At 43.3% G+C, this 23,163-nt stretch overlaps 1 protein-coding gene across 1 annotated transcript in view; it reads right to left on the reverse strand.

The window, feature by feature from the left end:
* znf423 (zinc finger protein 423) overlaps positions 1-23,163 on the reverse strand; it is a 140,862-nt gene that overhangs the window by 8,669 nt on the left and 109,030 nt on the right. Inside the window, exons 19-20 of the mRNA XM_046393248.1 lie at positions 7,604-7,735; positions 5,252-5,367 (exon numbers count right to left, since the gene is read on the reverse strand). Coding sequence (XP_046249204.1) covers positions 5,252-5,367; positions 7,604-7,735 — 248 coding nt within the window. The remainder of the gene's footprint in view (positions 1-5,251; positions 5,368-7,603; positions 7,736-23,163) is intronic.

The following is a 23,163-nucleotide window of genomic DNA, read 5'->3' on the forward strand; positions in this document are numbered from 1 at the left end:
GACAGCGCAGTGCAATGCAATGCAATGGCATCTTTTTAAACACATTGTTGCTGACATTTTGTATTGCTTGGGCCTTAGTTTGTTCACTGAATTTTTATATATTACTCCCTGAGTTGCGTGTTTTGTTTTTTTTAAATGTAATGCTGTGTACACTTGTAGTAGTAGCGGCGATACTGTGGGATTGAGGTTGGAGGTAAGGCTGGCTGACTTGCAGTCTCTGTCCATCTGTCTCGCTATCCTCTCTTTTGTTTTGAATCTCTTTTTGTTTCTGTCTTGTCTTTACCTTGCTGCAAATACCTTCAAGTCCAGGGAGTCAGGGAGATAAGTATGTATGCGTGTGTGTGTGTGTGTGTGTGTGTGTGTGTATGTGTGTCTGTCTCAGGTCCCCATTCTAATAAAAGAGAGGCTCCCAGTGAGTGGTGGGGCAGCTGAGTGTGCTCCCCTGGAACGCCGCAGGGATCTACGGATCAAATTCACACACACACACACTCACACACACGGAGCCATGGGATACATGGATCAGAGAACACACACTAGGACTTGATGCAACACTCACAACTGACTGCAACACCCAGACAACAGCAGACGCACACACATACAGATAAACCCTATTGCTAGTTCAGCCACATCCACATGTTTCCATAATTCAGTTAGAGGGAGACTGTGAGGCTCTTCTCAGGCTCAGACAAAGACAGAGACAACATTATTCACAGACAGACTATTAAACACACCTTGTTTCACACACACACACACAGTGCCCTCATCGCAGACGCAGGTATTCAACAGTCTGCTAAGCTATTCTCTGCTCTGCATTAGCTACCAGAATAAAGATCATAGTCACTTCTTCAGCTCCAGAGGAAATGCTTTAAATATTTCCTTCAGCTTCCAGGTATGGACAACATACAGTAACTGCTGAGGAGGTGCTCCATACGAGCAGAAAACATGTTACTGATTTAGAGCTCTAAGGTTGGGGAGCGGTCCAGCTGTGTTCAAATGTGAAATGAAATCGCTCTTAGTTCGACTGTGTGGCTGTTGATTTCCTCTCTTCTGTCTTCATTTCCATCGCTCAGTCTACTCCATCATGCATACATGCACACTACGTGTTAAGTACAAGTTCTTTTAATTGTGTCTATGATGGAACAGACCGTCCCTTGTCTTTGTGATTGTGTGCGTGCACAACTCTCAAATATTCACCACCGCTGGGACGCAGGGAAAGGAGGAAAATTCAACGGAGGGAATCAACACACAAACAACTAAAAGGAACATTCACATCTATCCACACATGCATCCATTTATTCATCTGACCACCAATCCACCCATCTAGGGCTGTTTAAATATTTACTAGCGCTAAAGGAAAGTGTGTAGCACAACGGGTGCAAAGGTAGCAAAAAAAAAAAAAGGAAGAATGAAAGAAAAAAGAAAAAAGAAAAAAGGGGTGATTGGGGAGGAGTGCAAGAGTGATGGATGCAGAGAGGGATGGGAGGAAACACTGAAGGCAGAAGCTGCAGTATAGCACCCCCCGGAGGCTTAAAAGGAATGTGAAAATCAAGAAGTCTGTCAGGGGATGCAACATGGGAGAGAGCTGATACAGAGCTGGATGACTATCTCAAACTAGGTGCACTTCTACGAGACAGCCTCTCAAAAGACCACAAAACAGCACATCTTGAGATATTGCATTAATGTAAATGGTGGTGGGGAAAAAACCCTGACATTTTAAAAATAATACAAAAACTGTTTCTCCTGTCATGGTGAAAGAAAGAAAGAAAGAAAGAAAGCGAAAACACAGAGAATGAGAAATGTCATATGTGAAGTCTGGGAGTAAAGGCAGAGAGAGATCCAGAAGGACCTCACTGATCAGGGCCACAGCATTTCTTATTTACACACACACACACACGCGTGCACAGACCCTCACACACACATGCAGACACACACCAAAACATTTCTTATTTACCAGCTTACGTCTGCACTATTTATGGGGCACTGGGGAGAGGCACAGAAGAGAGGAAGAGAGGAGAGGGGCTAAAATATGCATAGGGGCTGGTTCTTCTGGGACAGACGGGGGGAGTCGGCAGGAGGGAGGAAGGCAGAAAGAGAGGAGGGAGGAAGGCATAAAGAAAGGAGGGAGAGAGTAAAAACTGTAGTCCGTGTGTAGAGATGGATAGTGAGGTGATGGCAAGTGATTGAGAGAAAGGCCTTTGTATGCAAAGGGAGGAGGAGAGAGGGACTGAAAGAGTGCAGTCAAGAGGGACAGAGGATGATGCAGTGACGTGTCCACGCAGCAGTGACCCCTGTGTGTGTGTGTGTGTGTGTGAAGGAGACACAGAGAAAGAGAGAGTGAGCTGGACATCATATGGCCCCTCTGAGGGGCTGAAAGAGGCCAAAGCCTTTTCTAGCTGGCCAACCAGCCTTCTTCATCCATCCGCACCTCATTAAAACACACACAAATTACCCCATTCCACTTCCAATTCTCTGGCAGATGCATACACAAACACACACAGACACACACACACACACAAACATAAACTCTCACACACGTGCGATAACAGCTAGCAGTGGCATTAACCTCCATGGTTGTAGCTCTCCATCTCCCCCAGTCAGCCTTTCTGTCTGGCCCACTTAGAGAGCCCTCCCATGGGGCAATGGAGCTGTGGCAGGTCCACACACACATGCACACACACACTTGGGCCAGGACCAAAGAGTAATAAGATGGATATAGCCACAGTGCAGCAGCCAAAGAGGAAGAAGTACAAGGAGCTAAGGGAGAAAAAAGTTGAACTGAGCTCAACTTATCTGGAATGAAAACAACAGAATTAAACTCATGCGACCTGATCAAACTTAGTTTACTATGTATATGAGAACAGCGGAATGGACGCACATTTTGACTTGTCACAGCAGGGAAAACACAGGTGGACTTAATAACAGTAATGACGGCTCAGTTCCATGAAGTGTCCCAGTAACAGAAACAGTGATCGAGTACGCACAAACAGCAGGAAGTGGAATGAGGCACTAATTAATACACCTGTGAGTTTCCTGCTGTGACGTGTTAAAATGTCTGCTGTGTCACCAGTCCATAGCGTTCTGCTACTGAATCAAGTCAAGCTATATAAACCTCTTTTCGCTAATATCCCAAATATCAAGTCTCACTTTACTTAGACACAAGACAGAATGTGAGGTAGCCAATCAGGGTAAGGAAAATAAAACCTATTTGATTTGACAAGATTTTGATTAAATTAGCACTATTACAAATGCATTTACTGTGCACACGGTGTAAGCTTTCTTCACTTCATGCTGATTCAACTAACACTGACAATTGAACCTTACTATGCATTCCACTAACGGAGTGAGAAAGTGGATGCAGGACAAACCAACAGTTAATCAAGGCTGCAGAATCCAAAGCTAACAACAGTGATTTAATCTCGTCATTCGTCTCTGAAGCTGTTGTGACCTCGTCAGATAACAGCTAAGAGGTCATCCGGGATAGAGCGGTATGTAGAGGGGGATTGAAGGTGTTTTGTGTGTGTGTCTGAGGAGGTGCGTGGAGGTGAGTTGGAGCATGTGCGGTGTGAGTGGTGCCTGTGTGTGGACATTAACCGACAGGGTCCAGCAGTCACCCTGCTGTTAAATGGACTGGCCAGCCATATGCCCACCACCTCCGGCCCTACATCACTGCCACTTTGTGTGTGTGTGTGTGTGTGTGTTTTTATGTGCGTGTGGCTGGTGCAGGCCTTTGTAAGTTTAAATTATCCCTGGTAGAATTACAATGTAAATAAGTTTCTGATTTCTGTCTTTTTTAAGCCCTTCTTTGTGTAAATATCTGTTACCAACAGCCTGCACACAAACAGCACTGATAACTACGCACCAGTTGAATAATGAATTTAGAGTGGAGTGAACGCCTTCTACCACTAGCAACTGACAAAGCCATCAGTATGACTGGCTGCAAACTCGACTGTATCCTTCTAGGGCGGATATTGTAGAGTTTTCGACTGCAAGGTTATGGCCGGAGAAACTTTACTGGACAAAACAGGAGAGACTCAAAACAGAAATAGACAGTCAAAGAGAACAAGTATGAAACGAATGAACGGAGACAGAAAGATTAGGATAGTTCAGATTCTAGCCAACAAAAACGCTTTTTACTTTCCTGAAACACAACTCAGGAATATTTCAGCATGCTAACCTGGGTTCATCTGCTGTGGAGAGAAACGCCAGAACATTAAAAACGGGATATTCTATGACCACGATGGCTGTGGTGACTTAGCACACTCCACTTGCTTTTTCAGTGATGAATTATTCAGATTTCAGACACATTTCAGAAAATGTATCATAGTTAGTGATATCCTTTCAATACTCTACTAATGGGGCATGTTGATCAGTTTGTCATCTCTCCGTGGCTTGTAGGGTTGCACCTGTTCTGGCTGACAGTGTCAATAAATTCTAATCACAACTCAGCCACAAACTGGATGCAAAGCTTAGATGTCTGGGTTTCCAAGAAATTAATAATATTATTAGCAGAGAGGTACCATTCCTCATTAGCTGCTGGATTTTCTTTTGAAATTTACTGGTGAATTCATATAACCTGCAAGCTTTCACACAGTCTTCCACTATACAACTTTCACATTCACCTCTGGTTGATGCAGCAGACAACAGCAGGAGAAAAGTCACAGATTTTTTAACAGGACCTGCAGTTTGACCTGCAGATTTCGCAGGTCACTAGGCTGGTGCCAAAGAGGAACAAGATAGGAGGGCGAGAAGCAATGGAAGAGCACAGGAAGGTTTATATCATCACAGACCAGGCCACAGCTGGCCAAGGACCTACTCTTGGGTGACTTATATACTCTCTTCTCTTTCATACACGTGCATACACACACACACAAATGTGTCTGGACCCTAATGACATGAAGCTTGCCAGCATCTTGCTCAGACCTCATGAGGAGAGATGGAAAGAGAGGGACAGAGGAATGGAAAGAGGATGGACGGAGAAATACAGATGAGCGGTACAGGGATTCTGTAAAATGATGCAGCGTAGCTAGGAAGGATGGAAGCAGGTACTGCAGAAGGTTACTGTATACTGATGAATGTGTGGCAATTTAGAAAAAAAATGGAGAGATGGATGTAATGACTGAGAAAGTGAGGATGTGGAAGAAATGAGATGGTCTACTCAGGTGCTACCAATTTCCTACTTGATGCCAGACAAATACTGTACAGAGACAGTCAGGTTAAGGTCATCACACAGACACAGTTTAAGGTGACCTACCTGTAGTTCTGTCTGGAAGAAAAACTTCTGTGGACACTGGGAACAGTCGTAGATCTTGTCTTCTTGGCCATGGACGGCAAAAATGTGCTGCTGGAGCTTGTTGGCCTGCACAAACACTGGGGAAGGAACAAATATGGCACACTTTACACAGTGTTTATAAGAGGAAGTCAATCAGCCAATGATCATCAGGACTGGAGGCTTTTAAGATAACTCCAGAGAGTAAAAAGTCATGGAAATGATATAGAGAGGACTTTGCCCATTATGCAAAAATAACAGATGAATCTGAATTGTTGTGAGTGTCTCTGTAGCTGGGGCCAGTAGTACGGTGCCAAATTCAAGGCAACATGATTTCTGAAGTTATAAAAATATGAAACTTTGAAACTGGACTTAGCAACATAAAACTGAAATGTCATTACAATTTCGAAAAGGTTAAGTCCAATGAAGTGATCCTGTGTCTGTCAGTGGAAGATAAAACTGCAGGCTTTGGGCCAGGATTGAGACCACAGTACATGTAGCATTGTATTACTGAGCTGTAGATTCAGCCTGGACAGGACTCTCCATTCTGATCTACTGTAAACAACTGGACAGTTCCAAGGAACACTGCAGGACTGGTAATCCACTCTCGAGTAGATACTGTACTGGTAGAGCAGTAATCAAATGGAGTTTTGAGTACAACTAACCCCACAAACACACACAATACACACAAAGCAAATGAAGGGCTGACTGGAAAGGAGGGACAGAAAGAAAAGACAGAAGGGAGCAAGAGAAAGAAAACAGGAAGAGCTATCCTCAGCAGACCTTGTGATATTTATCAATAAATTATCGTTTCTTTTTTTAACTTCCGTTCCAGTGTTGTCTCATACACTTTTTCCTCTTTCTTTTGCTCCCCTTTGTTTCAGTAAACTTTTGGTTTTCACTGAGTGTGTATGTGTTGAATTATTAAGCCTCCCCATAGGAGTGGTGCCCATCTTACTAATTCATAAGCCACCAAGGAATAGAGTTAAAGTTTAAAGCGTTGCTGTGTACCTGGGGGGGAGGGGGCCCACAACACAAGACAAAACTCAACAACTGAAGGAGGGAACGAGAGCGACAGGAGAGGGAGAGAGAGAGAGAGAGAGAGAGTGGGGGATAGAGTCAAGAGGCGGGAGGGAGGGAGAGAGTGAAGGTGCAGGTTTAGTTTCTGGTAAAATACTGTGGCTGTTCAGTGCAACTCTGAACACCACAGGCCTAATTTGGTCATCCGGTGCTTTGTTTGGCTCCTCCGGTGGATTCAGACATATTAAGTACTACATATCTGTAGTCTGTAGAAACAAGAATTTCCCTCCAGGGATTAATAAAGGAATTCTGATTCTGATTCTGATATTAGTGCTGTTTGGTGGTCTTATTGCAGTTTGTCAGTACTTCTTTAGCAGTAGCACCCTGCTGGGAGATTACTCCCACAGCTAGACATGTTAAAGCAATAAATATTCCAAATGTGATCTCGTGCTTTACCCAAAACCAAAATCTTCACAGCCATTACAGTACCCTTACTCATGATGCAGGTATCCCAGGGAGAGCCATTTCTGAGCTACATCATGCCCTGTGCAAACCTTGTTTCCTTGTTTCCACTTTCTTTAAGCAGACAGCAAGTGAAACAACTGTGGGAGACACACGTGGACAGTTGAATGCCTATTTATTTAAGTGAAAAAATAATTTCATTTTCTATTTCTACTGTATTTTCTTACACAAAATACATAAATTCAAGCACTGTCAATGATCCATGTCTATTAGCGTCTGTTTTCAAAAACCTTCAAGGCACTAAATTTTTATGCTCAAATTCACAACCTTTCAAGGATTTCGAGCACCTGTGGGAAGCTTGAGAATTTTATTTTATTTTTTTAATAAGGAACATAAAATCCTGACACTTTTGGTAAAAATACTTTTAGCTTCATATTCATTCATTCACATTCATCTATGAATAGAACATATAGCAAGCCAAAGAGTAAGAGTTCTGCAATATTGGTTTAGTTTTAGTAGTTGTCTGTAGTTCATATTACATACTGAGCAGTACAAGGCTGTCAAATAGAATATATTATGTATTTACAATAAAATAAAAGAAAATATATTTTTCTTATTGTTAATGGTTTCTTATGGTATACTAGAGTGTGTGTATGTGATTATTTGAGCCAACTTTATGTCCCGGCTGCTATGTAGTGCGTGTGGTCTTACACTTTAATGTACAAAATGTATCTCAACGTAGCTGTGTCCGTTTTATATGAAAAGCAGATAGGACACAAGTGAGTAGGAGTTATCTGTGCTACTGTCCTTGAAGGTGAGCGTGTGTGTGTGTGTGTGTGTGTGTGTGTCTCTCACCGGTGAAGCAGACGGGACACTTGAAGGTACCTCCCATGCCTTCAAAGCTGTGCTCTATCAGGTGGCAAAGCAGCTTGGCAGGTGAATCAAACATCTGGTTACACAGCTTGCACTCGTGATTGATGCCCTCCTCTGCAAATAGGAAACAGACACGCATGTGTAGGCTGGTTTAAGCAACACGAAAACAGGAACATATGACAACACTTTAGATCGTTAATACAACACTCACGGCAGATGTCTTCTGCACATACTGACACTGTCAGACACAACCAGACAGTGGCATATAATATACTGATATCTCAGAGAAGCCATACAAATACACAACTATACAGATAAGAAGAAATGTACTTGCAGAGTGTGTGACAGTGACAGGAATATCAACAGTAACAACATGTAGTCAGTAACTGGTATCCACTCTGTCACCAGAAGGCAGATATTCTTAAACTATTTTTGTCCGAAGATGAAAAAATAATCTGTAATCCAAATGCATCACCAAATGAATAACATAATCAGCAGTTTCAGGAATTATACGACGGTAAAAAGCTTTGGAAAGTTGTAGAGCTGCGAACAGATTAACTCAAACATTTTCATTTAAAAAAACAATGATTTTAAGGCTCAGCTCCAGATGAGTTGTTAAGACAGACATGATGACACAGAGTAGGTTGTCTCATATACTCCTCTCCTCTCCCCAGCTGTATGCTGTCCTTTCATTTTTCCTTCTCTCTTATACTCTCCCCCAACACTCACACACACACACACACACACACACACACTGCTCCCCGTGCCACATCTGCCCCAACTGGTAATTGCCTGTCCTCCCCACCGGGGCTGTGGATGATCTGCCCTTCCTATAGCCATCCTTCCTTGCCTCCCTCTATCCTCGTTATCTGCCTTCCCCCACTATAGTCACTCATCAGTCCTTCACATTGCACACTTCTCCCTCCATGTCCCCCTCATCGTCCCTCTTGGGTCATCACTTGCTGATTAATTTGTATGGGCTCCAATTCAAGCCCCTCACCCCTTGTTATCTCTCTTCACATATACCTCCCCCCGTTTTCAGTCTGCGAGTGTCTCTTCACGACCAGGTCTCTATCCATACTTATGCTCGATCAGACTTTGTCATACTTCATAGAAAACATTTTTCTTATTCAGATGAAACTGATAGTTATGGAGACACTGACAAACTGATTCACTAATCAGTTTGCATGGGCTGCTGGTGCAAACAGCATCTAAATGATTTTTCCCCGCCACACTTTATCACTGCATCACACTGTCAGCCGCACTACTGTACAAGCAGTACAGTAAATGTAACTGAGTAATTAGCACCTCTTCATGAAAGAGATGATGGAAACGGAACAATGAGAGCCTAAGAGAGGTGAGATCACATTTGAATCAGGTCTATCTATGACACATACACGAGAGACTACCCACGGCGCAGCCTTCATCCTTATTCTCACATGGGATTGTACTAGTGTTTATGTGTGTTTGTGTGGGTCTATTTTAAGAAGGTGTGAGTGACATCACAGCACCCATGGTGAAAGGCCAGATGAAAGGTGGGCGTCATAAATACACACACATACAAACACACATGCGCACCCCTTGACGATGGTCTCCTGCCTGTTGTCCTTATCACCATTGTACCATACAGGACCAGTGCCCCAGTCTCTCTCTCTCTGTCACACACACATACACACACAGACACACACACACACACACACATACACCATAGGAGCATACAGCCCGGAGAGATCAGATGGTGTTTTCTGCGGGCCAATCTGTAGCCCCTTGTGGAGTGTGTGTGTGTGTGTGTGTGTGTGTGTGTGTGTGTGTGTGTGTGTGTGTGTGTGTGTGGAGCATGTACACACACACACACACATGGATTAAGATATACAAACATGCATACATATACTGACAGAGATACACAGTCTCTGTCTTTCTCCCTTTTTGTCACTTATCTCATTGTGTATGGCGACACACACACACACACACACACACACACACAGTCTGCAGAACTTCAGCTGCAGAGCTGCAGGGGATCGTGGGGTTAATAACGTCTTCAATCATATATCCATGACACCCATACTGACTAATACACACACACACATAAACACAAAGATTCCTATCTCTCTTTGCCTCGAAGGCCGACACAAGGGTGCCCTAATCCTGTCTCAATAGCTGTGGGTGGGGTGTGTGCATGTGTGTGTGTGTGTGTGTGTGTGTGTGTGTGTGTGTGTGTGTGTGTGTGTGAGCGCTTTTGTTACCTTTTGGGGACCTTTCTCGAAATAAACACCCACCTTACTGAGAGCAGTAGACCTGGTGTGTGTGGTGCATGTCACATGGGCTCATATGGGTGAAATGGTGTATGGTGTATAGTGTACGCTCATGGTCCCGACCCCCAAACGTCCCCTGTTCTCACACAGAAACACACACACACAAACCTCAAAGGCTGCTAGTTTGTGTGGGGCGCCAGAGTGTCCGATACATACTGAGACAGATTGAGGTTCGTTATCATTTACTGGGAGATTGAAACAGCAGGATAGAGCCGCATGGAGCGAGACACACAGAGAAAGTGAGAGAGGGAGAGAGACAAGGAGCAGTGTATAACATTACCAGTTTAATCAATTTCATATTTTAATTATCATCTAAGTATTACTTGTCTGAGTTAAAGGATACTTTAACAATGAATCTCTCCCAAAGAGAAAATGATTGTTTCAACCGAACAGAAGCAAAAGGCAGAACTGAGAGGAACAGCAATGCATGAGGCAGATACAAACAATGAATACCTATGCTTCAGTGATATCAGTGTGTGTATGTTGTGTGTGCATGCATGTGTGCGTGTGCACGCATTGTGGGTCTCTGTAGAATGCACCTTAAAAGCTCTTGCCCTCAGTAGGGGCAACACTCTCTTCAGAAGTTGGCTTGTGTTCTCCCACGCTGACAGGATCAGAGGAAGTGGTCAAACATCAGCTAACTTTGCATGTATACCCTATACAATGATGTCCCAATTACCCATAACCCCTCACTGCAGACATCCTCCCTGGTCTCATACACACCGGATATGTTACTGCGGGAAAATTGCACTTAGGAAAAACAAAATCACCAATTGCACACATACACCTTACAAAGAATGCGTAACATTATGACCGGATCGATGTTGACTCATACTTTATTTATAAGCAAATGATCCACAGGCTACTTGTTCACTATTATCAATCATACAACCATATTCGGGGAAATTTCCAAAAAAACTGTGCATTTGACAAGCCATTAGGGCTGAGAGAAACCAGAAAGTTACTAATCTCAGCATTCAGCACAAACACAAATGAGCTTCTTTTGTGTATTGTTGCATATATACAGTATATGTGATTTTCACTGCGTGAGTGATGCCAATGAAGTTATCAGCCTTACAAAAAAAACTTTACAGGCTAATTAATGGTCAATCAATTATAGAATAAGCGGGAAAAAAAAGTGGCTTGAGATGAGAATAGACAAAACTGCAGCGTGTGTGTGTGTGTGTGTGCGTGTGTGTGTGAGAGAGAGAGAGAGAGAGAGAGAGAGGAAGAGAGAACTGAAGGGAAAACAGTGAGGTGCAGAGAGATAATTGGGCTGTCCGGAACAAGGGCATGGAGAGAGGCCTCCAACGCCTCTGTGTGTGTGTGTGTGTGCGCATGTGTGTGTCCCATGAAAGAGTTCTCTTTTCTGACAAATACATTGTTTTGATCAGTGTGTGTGGGGACCACAGTCTCTGTGTGCTGTCCCCCTCTGAGACCCAGTCCGTGTGTGAGATTGCGTGTGTGTATGTGACCCATAGTGAGATGACAGAGTCGTAGAGCATCCTGCTGTTACGCTTTGTCTCACAGAGTGCATTTGATCCACTAACGCACGCGCACACTCACACACACACACACACACACACACACACACAACCCTGGGAGGCCTATGCTGGGACAGAGAACACAGGGGAGAGAGGGATGAGAGGAAAGAGAGAAGCAGGGTGAAGGTTAGGACTCTGAGTTTGTTACCACACAACACAAAATGAACTTTTTCTCCTTTTTAATGCATATCAAAGCAAGTTAAGGGATTATTTCATGCCTTTATAGAGGACAGAATTAAAATGTGTTTATCTTGGCCACTAATTTGGACAAGGAGCATGCATACTTTGCCTACTTTTTATCTTTTTTACACTGTGAAGTGTTTCAAAATCAAAATATAATGTAAACGTTTTCAAAACAATAAAATGAGCATCACGCAATGAGTATTTAAACATTACCAGTTGGATCAGTCAAAGGCCAGTTCCAGCTGTGCTGACAGTTATAATACACATAATACACAGTCGGCTCTTCTTGATAGGTTGCAATGCAAACTTTTGTGGCAACCAGGGCACTAGTTAAGACTTTTTTTTGTGATTTATCCACAGGGACTGGAACACCTGACCGTGCCAATTCTGTAGAGTTTATGTATTTCCACAAAAGAACAGCGTTCAACTCCAAAATGTTTACTATTGTCCAGGTTCTGCCTGTAACGGTAACATTTCATGTACTACAGACACACGAGTAAGAGAAAACAGCTTTTAAATATGACTAAGAAATGGAGACAGCTTGGCCCAGCCCCAAAGATATGTTTCTTAACTGAACAAGAAACAGGTCACCCACACCCACACACACCTCTTAACCCTTTCATAGTCTTGGCTAGGATACCCCGTCCAAAAGAGCCCAACCTGCCACCCTCTCTTCCCTCTCTCTCACACACGAACACACACACAGGTAATTGGTGGTTGGTTGCTTCCATAGGATTACTGCTGGGGATTCACCTCATAGAAAAATATAGGAGGATGAGAGAAAACAGGAACAATGTGAGGACAGAATGTAATGTAGTGTGTGTGGATGGACAGAAGGCAGGGAGGAGGGAAGGAGGACACACAGATACATACTGCGGTCAGAGACTCATCATTACAATTCATTCTCAATACCCTCCTCTCTCTCTGCTAATTGACCAGAGGAGAGGGACCAGGTGGCATCATCCCCATCTCTCTCTCTCTCTCACACACACACACACACACACACACACACAATCATGCTGGCCCATGCAACATGCAGCAGACATAAATGAGCTGCTTGGTTTGTGTTGGGGGACAGATCCCTAAGGTTCTTCCACACACACACACACACACACACCTCGTAACCCTTTCTTAGTCTTGGCTGGGATACCCCGCCCAAAAGAGCCCAACCTGCAACCCTCTCTTCCCTCTCTCTGTCTCTCTCTGTAGGGGGCCCTTGGGTGCCTACCCACCATTACTGCCCTTTTCTGCTTCTGTCAACCCCGTCCATCCCCAAACTATGTGAGGCTGTGCATGTGCACGTGAATGAACAGTGTGTGTGTGTGTGTATTTGGTCCCTTGTGACATATGGGCCATGAACCAAGCCAGGCGATTGATATGGGAGGGGGGTGAATGATGGGATGGACAGAGGGAGAGCAACAGAGGTGTTGGGAGAATGAAAGAGTGCGGCAAAGAAGAGAGCAGTGGACGGAAGGAGGAGGAGTATGTACCTCTCTGGGGGGCTCGCTCAAGGTGTGTTTCCAAGGCAACCAGGGGTGCGGGGGGATGATGTGGAGGGGGGTGGGGGTGAGCTTGACCCGTTGGTAGTGTGGGGGCTGGAGAATATACACACACATTCACACATACACACACACAACCTGCTGCAGTGCTGGAGGGGTCCCAAGAGTGCCCCCACCTTTACTCACCCTCTCCCTCTCTCTCATGCACAAACACACACACACACAGAAAGAATGCTGCAGTGCTGAGGTCCCGCGAGTATCCAACACCCACACACACTCTCTCTCTCCCTCCCTTCTCTCATCTTCCATTTTCCCCTCTCTGTTTCCATCATTCTCTCTGAGAGATAATTGTTAATATTTCCATCATTTGTTTACTCCTTATCTACTGTGTAGTTTCTACATTAGCTGAATGAAGATGGGAGGTAGTCTTCTGAGTCAGAGGTTGAATCTCTGGTCATCACAGTTTACATAAATTCCAGTGTGAAACTTTAATTCCACCTCCGCTTAGCCACAGAATCCAACAGAATTACGTAACGGAAAGTGCAAAATAAAGTTTGTGTCACTTTGGTTTCCTGGTCTTGTCTTGAATGCCTTGTCTAGTATGGTCCTCAGTTACAGAAACGTTGAGCAAAGCCAAGCTGCGTCCAAATTGAGTCGTCGTGACAAATCCGACAATATATACTGACTCACTCATACGTTCACTGTAATGGTGGGAAAAGGAGAGGAAAGAAGGGCTGACAGAAAAATCAAATTCCCACCTCGTGGTCAAAAATGATTGCTGAATACAAGGAATAATGATTTTCATCAATTACCTCATCGTTTAACCCTTCAAGAGGGTGAGTGAGAGCAACATTCAACCAATGAAAGGAGATGATATCCCTCCCTTCTTACCCATCTCTATCCCTCTACTCCTTCAGTACCACCTACATCCTTCATTGACACATCTGACATTATCCTGTGACAAATATTTTCAGTGGAAACTCTCAGTCACACACAAACACACACACACACACACACACACACACACACACACACTATTGGCAGACATGGAGAGCATATGGTGATAACCAGTTTGTGTTTGTGTGTATAATGAAAGGAAGCACAAATTGAGCATATTGGTGCGGTGCACAAGTGCATGTGTGTCTTGGAAAGACACTGTTTGCGTGTGTCTGTGTACGTGTAGCAGCTTGGATTTTCCCTATCAGATTACATAACAGTAGGAAGCTGGAGTGCTCTGTCCTGAAGTAGCCAAACGCCTTCTCACTTGTACACACACACACCCACAGATCATACATCATCATCATCTGTCTCTCTCTCTCTCTCTCTCTCTCCCTCTTTTAATTAATTAATTAAGGGCTGCATTTATATTATGATTCAATTTTAAGTCACAAGCATAAGTTTCCACACATCAGCCACATTATTAAAACCACCTGCTAAACATTTTGTAGGTCTTTCTTAGTGCCGCAGGCCCTTAGTGTGGTCCTAGAGACATTCCTCAGCTGTGACTGATGTGACGGGGTACTTTGTCCAGCTATGTGGAGGCTGCTGCTGACGGCACCATCCGCATGGTGGTGGTGTGTGTTTAAGTGGGTGGTGTGTGTCAAAGAACATCCACATGAGTACCAGAACCCAAGGTTTCCCTGCAGAACACTGCATTGTAAACAGATGATTAATGTTATTCACTTCACCCGCCAGTGGTGTTAATGTTGTGGCTGATCAGTGTACATAAATACAGACACAGCAAAAAAATTTGGGGGGTTTAAATAACATCCTGTTTACAACACAGTGTGCATGAATGAAATGTCAGGCCGCTGAACTGTTTATGCAAAAGGATTATTGAGTCAGTGCACCTCTGTCATCAAGCAGACAACCGTGTTCTGAACTGCAAGGAAATCCAGAACAGCAGGGAGCAGGCTGGTGCTGAAACATCACACGTGAGTGTATTTAGACACACACACACTCTGTTATTCATAAACACACACACACACACTCAAGACAAAAAACTACACTGACACAGGATGTTCAGTGTCATCTGGAGAGCACTTGACCGTAACAATGAGCAGCTGACGTGTAAGTCTTGTATTACCATACGTAATGAGACTTTAATTAATATTCAAACAGAAGAGGTGCACACATCATCGCTCTGGCCTTGGAATCATCGCTCAGGACTTTCATAGGAAAATAGGGAATTACAGTTTCCTCCAACAAGCACGCAAAAAGCCAGTAACACACACACACATGCTCATACACACACCTCTTTTTAGCTCGTTAGCAGGGATGAGAGTAATAAATGCAGAGTATATTTGTGTTTAGAATCTTAATTGAAAGCTTGAAAGTGGCCAGGAGGGAATAAGCCTAATCACTGTGTGCGAATAAACCATCAATATACACACACACACACGTGAAAGGACAGACAGGCAGACATGCACACACATGAGCCACTCCCTAGGATAACATTTAAAACTGAATTACCTCTCCTTCTCTTGCCGTTTCACCTCCTCCTCTTCCTCCTCCTGTTTTTCCACACTCACTTCATTCCCCCATCTGTTTACATATGTAAAGCACAACTACAGCCCTCTGGATGCACATCAACAGTATGTGTATAAATCAGTTTGTTTGCTGATGCTGGTTAAAGCTATGGCAGACGTCCACAAGGAGCTATAAAAAGTGTTTATGGTGGGTCAGGGCATGCCCTAATTAATTACAGGTATTTTTAAAAATTTTACTACAGGTGTTTTTCAGTCAGTAATTGAAATTATCTTATGTATCACTCAAGCTAGAAGACATTTCCAATTTTTAACTTTCAGTTTAAACAAAAAGTTGAATTATTAGCCTGGAATTGACAATTGGAAAGACAAAATAAAATTCGATGTGAATGATTTGCAAGATGCATTTTTTTCAGCTGACCGGATTACTTAGATGTAACTTGCACTAAAGGTTACTATATTGACGAGAAAGGTTGCACATAACCACACACACACACACAATCACCCACCCATTCAGGTTAGAAAGCATGTCTGTATCCAGGGCTAATCACCACGGCAACCGTAATCAAGGCTCTGATGTAGTTGTCAAGGTGATGCAGAGAGGGTCACCCCTGACTGTCTCTCCATCTCTGATAGATTAAATCACTCCAATTTGCTTTATTTACATTCCGGACGCATATTAAAGTTTATAAGAGAATGTGTAAAAAGTGTGTGTGTGCGTGCATGACATGTGCAGAGCGAGAGGACAGACACTGATAGGGAGAGACAGGAGGGAGAGAACGGAGATGTGATGTGTCGATTAACGATTCAATACTCGTCCCTTTTTGGTGCTAAATCTAACAGATATGTGTGTATGTGTGAGTGTGTTTACCTGCCTCTATCTAATCCTATCCTGCTGCTTGCTACTGGTGTGTGTGTGTGTGTGAGTGTGTTTCTTTAATCTGTGCTCCCAGGGGGAGTCAGAGGGAGCTAGCAGGCTTATCCTCGCTGCATCTCCCAAATACCACTAAAAAGCCAATCTCCATTCCACAACAACACTCACTCTCTCTCACACACACACACACACAAACAAACAAACTGGAGAGAAAGGCCTGAGAGACGTGCTTAATGTTCTGTTCACCAAACTGTAAACCCCCCAAAAGCACATCACCCTGCACACACATGCGGTCATACTGCAATCACATATGATAAAGCAGCTAATATAGGTTTCCACACACTGAATGTTCTTTGAGTAGCAACTGTGCATGTTACATACTCAAGTTATGTGTCTGTCCACATTTCATTCCTTAAGACTATAAAGCACAACCCCTAAAACTGACAGAGGAAGAGAAAGAAGGGAGCGGGAAAGAGGAGAGGAGCAGAGCCAATAAGAGCTCACAGCAGGATGCTAATAATGCAGCTCCAGCTGTACCAGTTAACCTGCAAACTGCCCATCTGGACCCAGAGAGAAAGAGAGAGAGAGACAGAGATAAATGGAGAGACAGGCAGAGGGAGAGTGATACAGGAAAAGACAGAGAGAGTAGAGATATGTCTACACATTAAGTCCATGAAATATTAAAAAAACAGTTAAAAAAAAAAAGCTGATTTACCAGAGCCAAACGTTCTCTCTGAGCAAGAGACCGAAAGCAACCAAAAAGTAATAGAAGCAAAATAAGCTAAACAGAATGAGAAAGAGCAGTGTGAAAGAGAGTGGGAGGAAGCTGGCCACATCCTCAGCTGTACTGGGGTGTACAAGTGGACATGCACACACACACACGCACACACACGCAGTAGGAGTGACCTTGGTCCAGCCTCTATGTCCTCGCCCCCTGCCCTGGCCAGCTACATCCCCCACAGAGCCACCCTGCCTGTCTCTCTCTCTCTCTCTCTCTCTCTCTCTCACTCTCTCTCTGTCTCTCACACACACACAAACACAAACACACACAGTGCCATATCAGGCCATGCCAAAGTGAACCACACTGTGGTCATAGAAACGATACAACAAACGGACTAGAAGAGACCAGAATAGCAGGGTACAGAGTAGAAAAGAACAGACAAGTGAGGGGAGGCTGAAACTACGTTCTTACTTTTGTTTTTTTATGCTGAAAACTCACACACATATGAAACACACTCAACTTCAACACAAAAGACACACAGCTAGCCAACTCTAACCCTCCCTAAAGCACAAATGCATCGCCTACACACATACACACACATGTACGCGTGCACACACACACACACATGTGAACAGTAGTATGCTAATGAAGACAGTAAATCACTACTAGGTCATGTGTGGAAAAGCCTGCCAGATACCTGCAACCATGGCTAGAGACCTCCCTCAGCTACACACTGTGTATGTGTGAGTTTGTGTGTGGGTGGGTGAACAAGAGAGATGGAGCATGCCTGTTGGCTGTAAACATGACTGCTACGAGAAAACAGAGCGTGCACCAAAGAGGCACAAAATGGAAAAAACACACAGTATCTATCAACAGTGAAAGATCGTACACGTTTCACAGTAAATATGCTGTCTTCACGTCGCCTAAGACAAGCTGTGGTTGGACCAGGAAGAAGAGCTGTAGTAGAGGAAGTAGACGAAGTCAGCAGGACAGAGTAAAAATTTTTCAATTGTTTGAAGAAAGAGAAAATGTGCTCAGTACCCCAGAGGTGTTCCACTTTTCCTTTCATTATTTATCTTTCTTACTTTGTGGCGAAATGAAGAAAACCCCAGGAACCGCAATCGGTAGGTTAGTTCAGAGAACGTCAGTGTTCCACAGTACTGGAGGTGATTCATTCTATTATGTGCTTAAAATGAAGCAGACACACCTTGAACAATTTAAAATTACAGAAGCACTTAGCCAAAACCCTTATACCACGCATCTAATATTAAGGCTGTACATTACTGCTGTGTGTGTGCGCATGTGTCCAAGCTGTCCTAAGAACAGCTAATCAAGAGTAAGACTCTATTGAAAAGACATCTCCAGCTGCGTGGAGCACAATCACCACCTGAATCACCAGGAGTGACGTGGTCTCTCTTACAAAAAAACACAGTGCTGAGACTACGTGCTCTGAGTTGTGATCAGATATGACCTTCAAAGATTAAGCACCAGTGTAAACTAATTATGCTCAATTACTCCTGAATTATTTTGTGTCCAAAGGCTACTGTATGGATAATTAAAGGTGTAAGGTGCTGTGTATTAAAGGCCTGTAGGAGATCTCACTTTAGGTGGATACAACATGCAAACAGTAAAACAAGAAACTGATAAAACTAAACAAAAGCTTCATATTTGTTTGAATGGATGGCACAGTTCATGGTATTATTGGTAGCCAATATTTTAACCAATTTATGCTAGATGAGAAACAAAGTATGGCACAGAGATATTTGCAGGATCGCTATAAGTGGAGAAAAGCTACAGCTGTCTGAAACACTAGCAGTAAAATCAGGGTTTGGTGCCAGTTCCAAAAAATCAAAAAGCAAGGGTTTCTTTTTACATTTAACCATTTTGCGCCTTCAACAGTCGCACAGGGAAAAGAGGCAGAGATGGGAGATTCCATAGAGATACTGAATCTGCTCTTTCCTTACTGTTACTATTACTATTAGTGATCTCTTGACCTGTGAATAAAACCCAGCTGAACTGTGAGTTCACTGAGGTCAAAATTCAAATCAACCTCGTCCTGATGTACAACAGTGACTCCAAAAAAAGCTGGGACACTGTGTAAAACACAAATGAAACAGAATGCGATCGTGTTCTCATCCTTTTTGACATACTTAATTGAAGACAGTATAAGGACAATATATTTAATGCTTTACCTTGCCAATTTTGTTGACTGTTGTAAAGTCATGCTTATTCTGAAATTCAACACATTCATTCTTAGAGACAGAAAAGTGGAACCTGCCAAAATAATGTCAATTTTCAATGTGCAGCATTGGAATAATAAAATAACAGCTTCTTCATCCTCTCTCTCTCTCTCTCTCTCTCTCTCTCACACACACACACACACAAGCGGCTAAAACACTAGCACAAACACATGCTTCTCACTTCTGTCAGCCTCAAATACAAACAAATAAATAAATGAACACAAAGTTATTAATTATTCTGAGGCAGGAATGAAATATACATGTGTCTAGAGATTTGTTGGTGTGTACATGCGTGCGTGTGAGTGTGCGCACTTATGAAGAGAATCCCTAAAGACAGACAGAGAGGCAGACCAACAGAGCAACTGACAGATAAGACAGACAGACAAAAACAATGAAGGAAAAATATCCAAAGGCAGATAAACTGTCACACTGAGGAACATGTACTCAGTTATGTTAGCACACGAATGAAGAAGGCTATGCAGTTTAAAGCTGTTAGGATCAGAATTTTTATGACAAAAATATAAGAATTAATTTGTGTAATGAGAAAGATGTCATAGTGACGAAACAATAGAGAATCACTACCCATATTCATTTGCAGATGTATTTGGCTTTTTAACATCTAAATGCTTCTGATAGATAGACTGTTTATTATGTGTTGCAGCATGCAGTGTATAGTAACTGCTGATGTAATAGTTAATAGTTAAACCCTGTTCTTTAGCTAGAAAAAACTGTATTTGCCATAAAAGCAGTGACTCATGACATCAATGGAAACTCAAACATGTCTCCCTTCCGTAGCTAATAAGCATGAAAAGGCTGATAGGAGCTACAGTGAAGTATTCAGTTTGACATGCACACGGAAACTGCACATCTACGCACATACACAAACCAGTGCTCCGTTCCAAACTCCTCCAGTCTACTTAAGAGAGTTCACACGAGGAGCAGAGCCACTACTGGGAACGGCAGTTTAGCCTCGTCTCTCACTCGTCGGCTCCATCTCTCACATACAGCCACACATGCGAGAACTCACAGATGTGCTTATATTCACAGAACCCTCCGACCGTCACACATATTTCAAACACGACCGTTCTGTCTCTCTCTGTCAAAGCTTCAGGTTATATCATTAATTACATCTGACACCGCTCCTCGTGTGTTTATGTGTGTGTATCTACAATATGTCCCAAAGGGCTTGAGTAGGGAAAGTGAGGTTCAAAGACCCCCTGCCAGAATGCTAAATCAGTCTTAATACATGCTTACACACGCGTGCGCACTTACACAGACACACACACTTCCAACAAAGAGATGTCAGAGCAGTGGTTAGAGGGCATTGTTTCATTGTCTCTGTGGTGCTCTCCTTCCTCTCCATCACCCTCTCTCTTCTTTCTCCACAGCTGCCTGTCTCTCTCTCTGCCTGCCACACTCCTCTTTCTTTTCTTTCTCTTTGGATACAGATACAGCGGAGCCACACGATAGATACTGCAGAAAGTATCCAAGTACCCAAGAACAAAAAATGACTTTTGTTTCATAATTTGACTATTTGGCAGAAACCAGGTTATGTAGGATGATTTTACAGAATCTAGTGAAAACTGAATGTGTAAATTTTGTAGTGTTTCTGCACTCATTTTCTGACATTGTCTCCTGATACTGTCTACAAATTAACAGCTTCCGCTCTTCTGTGAAGGATTTCCACAAGAGTGTTTTTGTAGGAATTTTTTCCCATTCATGCAGCAGAGCATCTGTGAGGTCAGACACTGATGTTGGACCAAAAGGCCTGAATCACAATCTCTGGTCCAGTTCATCCCAAAGGTGTTGGATGGGGTTGAGGTCAGGACTCTGTGTGGGCCAGTCAAGTTCTTCCACACCAAACTCATCCAGTCATGTCTTTATGGACTTTGCTTTGTGCACTGGGACACAGTCATGCTGGAATAGAAAAGGGCCTTCAACAAACTGTTGCCACAAAGTTGGAAGCATAGCATTGTCCAAAATGTCTTGGTATGCTGAAGCATTAAGATTTCCCTTCACTGGAAGTTAAGGGGTTCAGCCCAACTACTGAAAAACAACCCCATAAAGAGGTCTGCCCGGATACTTTGTTTCTATGTTATGTATATAGAGTATTGTGTTCAATTGGTTCCTCCATCATTACCTTTTGCTCATTTCTCCACGGCTTTGTCGCCATGTGATGACCACAGTAAGGACCACCTGTCTGAGCTGAGCTACATCATGCATAGATGTGTGCAATTGGGTAAGACAGACAGTTGCCATAAGTGTGATTTTGTTGAATCAACTGTCACAAATGTGATTTTAGCGCAGCACATAAAAGTAGATGGCAGACAGGGGTGAGCATCTGTGAAAAAAAAAACAGAAGTACCTCATGTAATACACTTTAGTCTGTGCAGTTCGGGGCTGAAGTCATTGGTCAATGGACCATCCTGCTGTCTGTATCACATAACAACTCAACAATTTCAGAGACGAAACCTACAATCAGATCACTTCGTTGAGCTGAAGTGCCTGAAATCGGTAACAGCCAAACTCTGTGCACCGATTGTTCTGGGGGAAGACACTCAGGTCCTTTGTTCAATGCACTGGTGCTAACAATTATGGATTGAAGTGAACCATATCTTAACACTTGTTTGCATCAACTAGAGTGCATGCAGACACCCCCCCCCCCAGACACACACACACATACTCATGAAAATAATGAGTAATTTGTAGGTACACAACAGCTGGAGTTGAAGGCACAACGTCTATCCCAGCCGCACGTACAAAGCTTTTACTAATTGCCTTTCCACCCAACCACGCTTGACCAAACATTGTCTCATGGCTGACTTCATAGCAGAGACTGTGTGTTTGTGTGTGTGCACTGTATCATCATTTCATTGTTGTCTATTCTCTTTGTCCTTTGTCACTCTCAACATTCATTAACATCAAAATAACATCTGTCAACTTCTGTACAAATACACCTGACAGACACAGCTGATGTCTGGACACACAGACACACACTAGGAAAAAAAAACAAAACAAAAAAAAAACAAAAAACACTGCACCCCTCTAACCAAAAACACTAAAAGCCTACAAATTTACTGCAACGTGTGTGTGTGTGTGTGTGTGTGTTTGTGTCTCACTAGAGCACATCTGGGTATCGAGTGCTCACACGGCTCCAGATGTGTGTTTTTAACCACCCCAGGCCATATCACACCTGGACACCGAAGGCACACACACACACACACATGATCAACGTCACCAATAAACAACCAAAATTCACAGCATTAAGGCAATGTAGTGCTTTGATGCAGGCTTATGTTTGATGTTTGCGAGAGCATTCTGTCATAGGGGGTGTTCATGCTCAGATAGGAAGATTACAAGAAAAGGTTGTCACTATACACATCCACTGCTATAAAAATCATTCAATTTCTAAATCTAAATAGCCTCCCTTTTGCTCTCTTTCTTTACTCACACACACGTACACAAAGGGAGGCAGCGCTACCTGTGTGGCCCCAGGAAACAGGGCTGAGGACCCTCCTAATGACTTAATCGAGCTAATTAACAATGATAAGACGTCCAATCACCACGCCGGCTTCCTGAAGGCTCTTGTTAGGAGCTAATTAAGGAACCAATCACAGCAGGAGAGGTGATAGCGCTGCGTCACAGTAACGGGGAACAAGATTAAACACAATGCAACAGTCCTC

The sequence above is a fragment of the Scatophagus argus genome, chromosome 7, assembly GCF_020382885.2.
Source record: "Scatophagus argus isolate fScaArg1 chromosome 7, fScaArg1.pri, whole genome shotgun sequence".
NCBI classification, from domain to species: domain Eukaryota; kingdom Metazoa; phylum Chordata; class Actinopteri; family Scatophagidae; genus Scatophagus; species Scatophagus argus.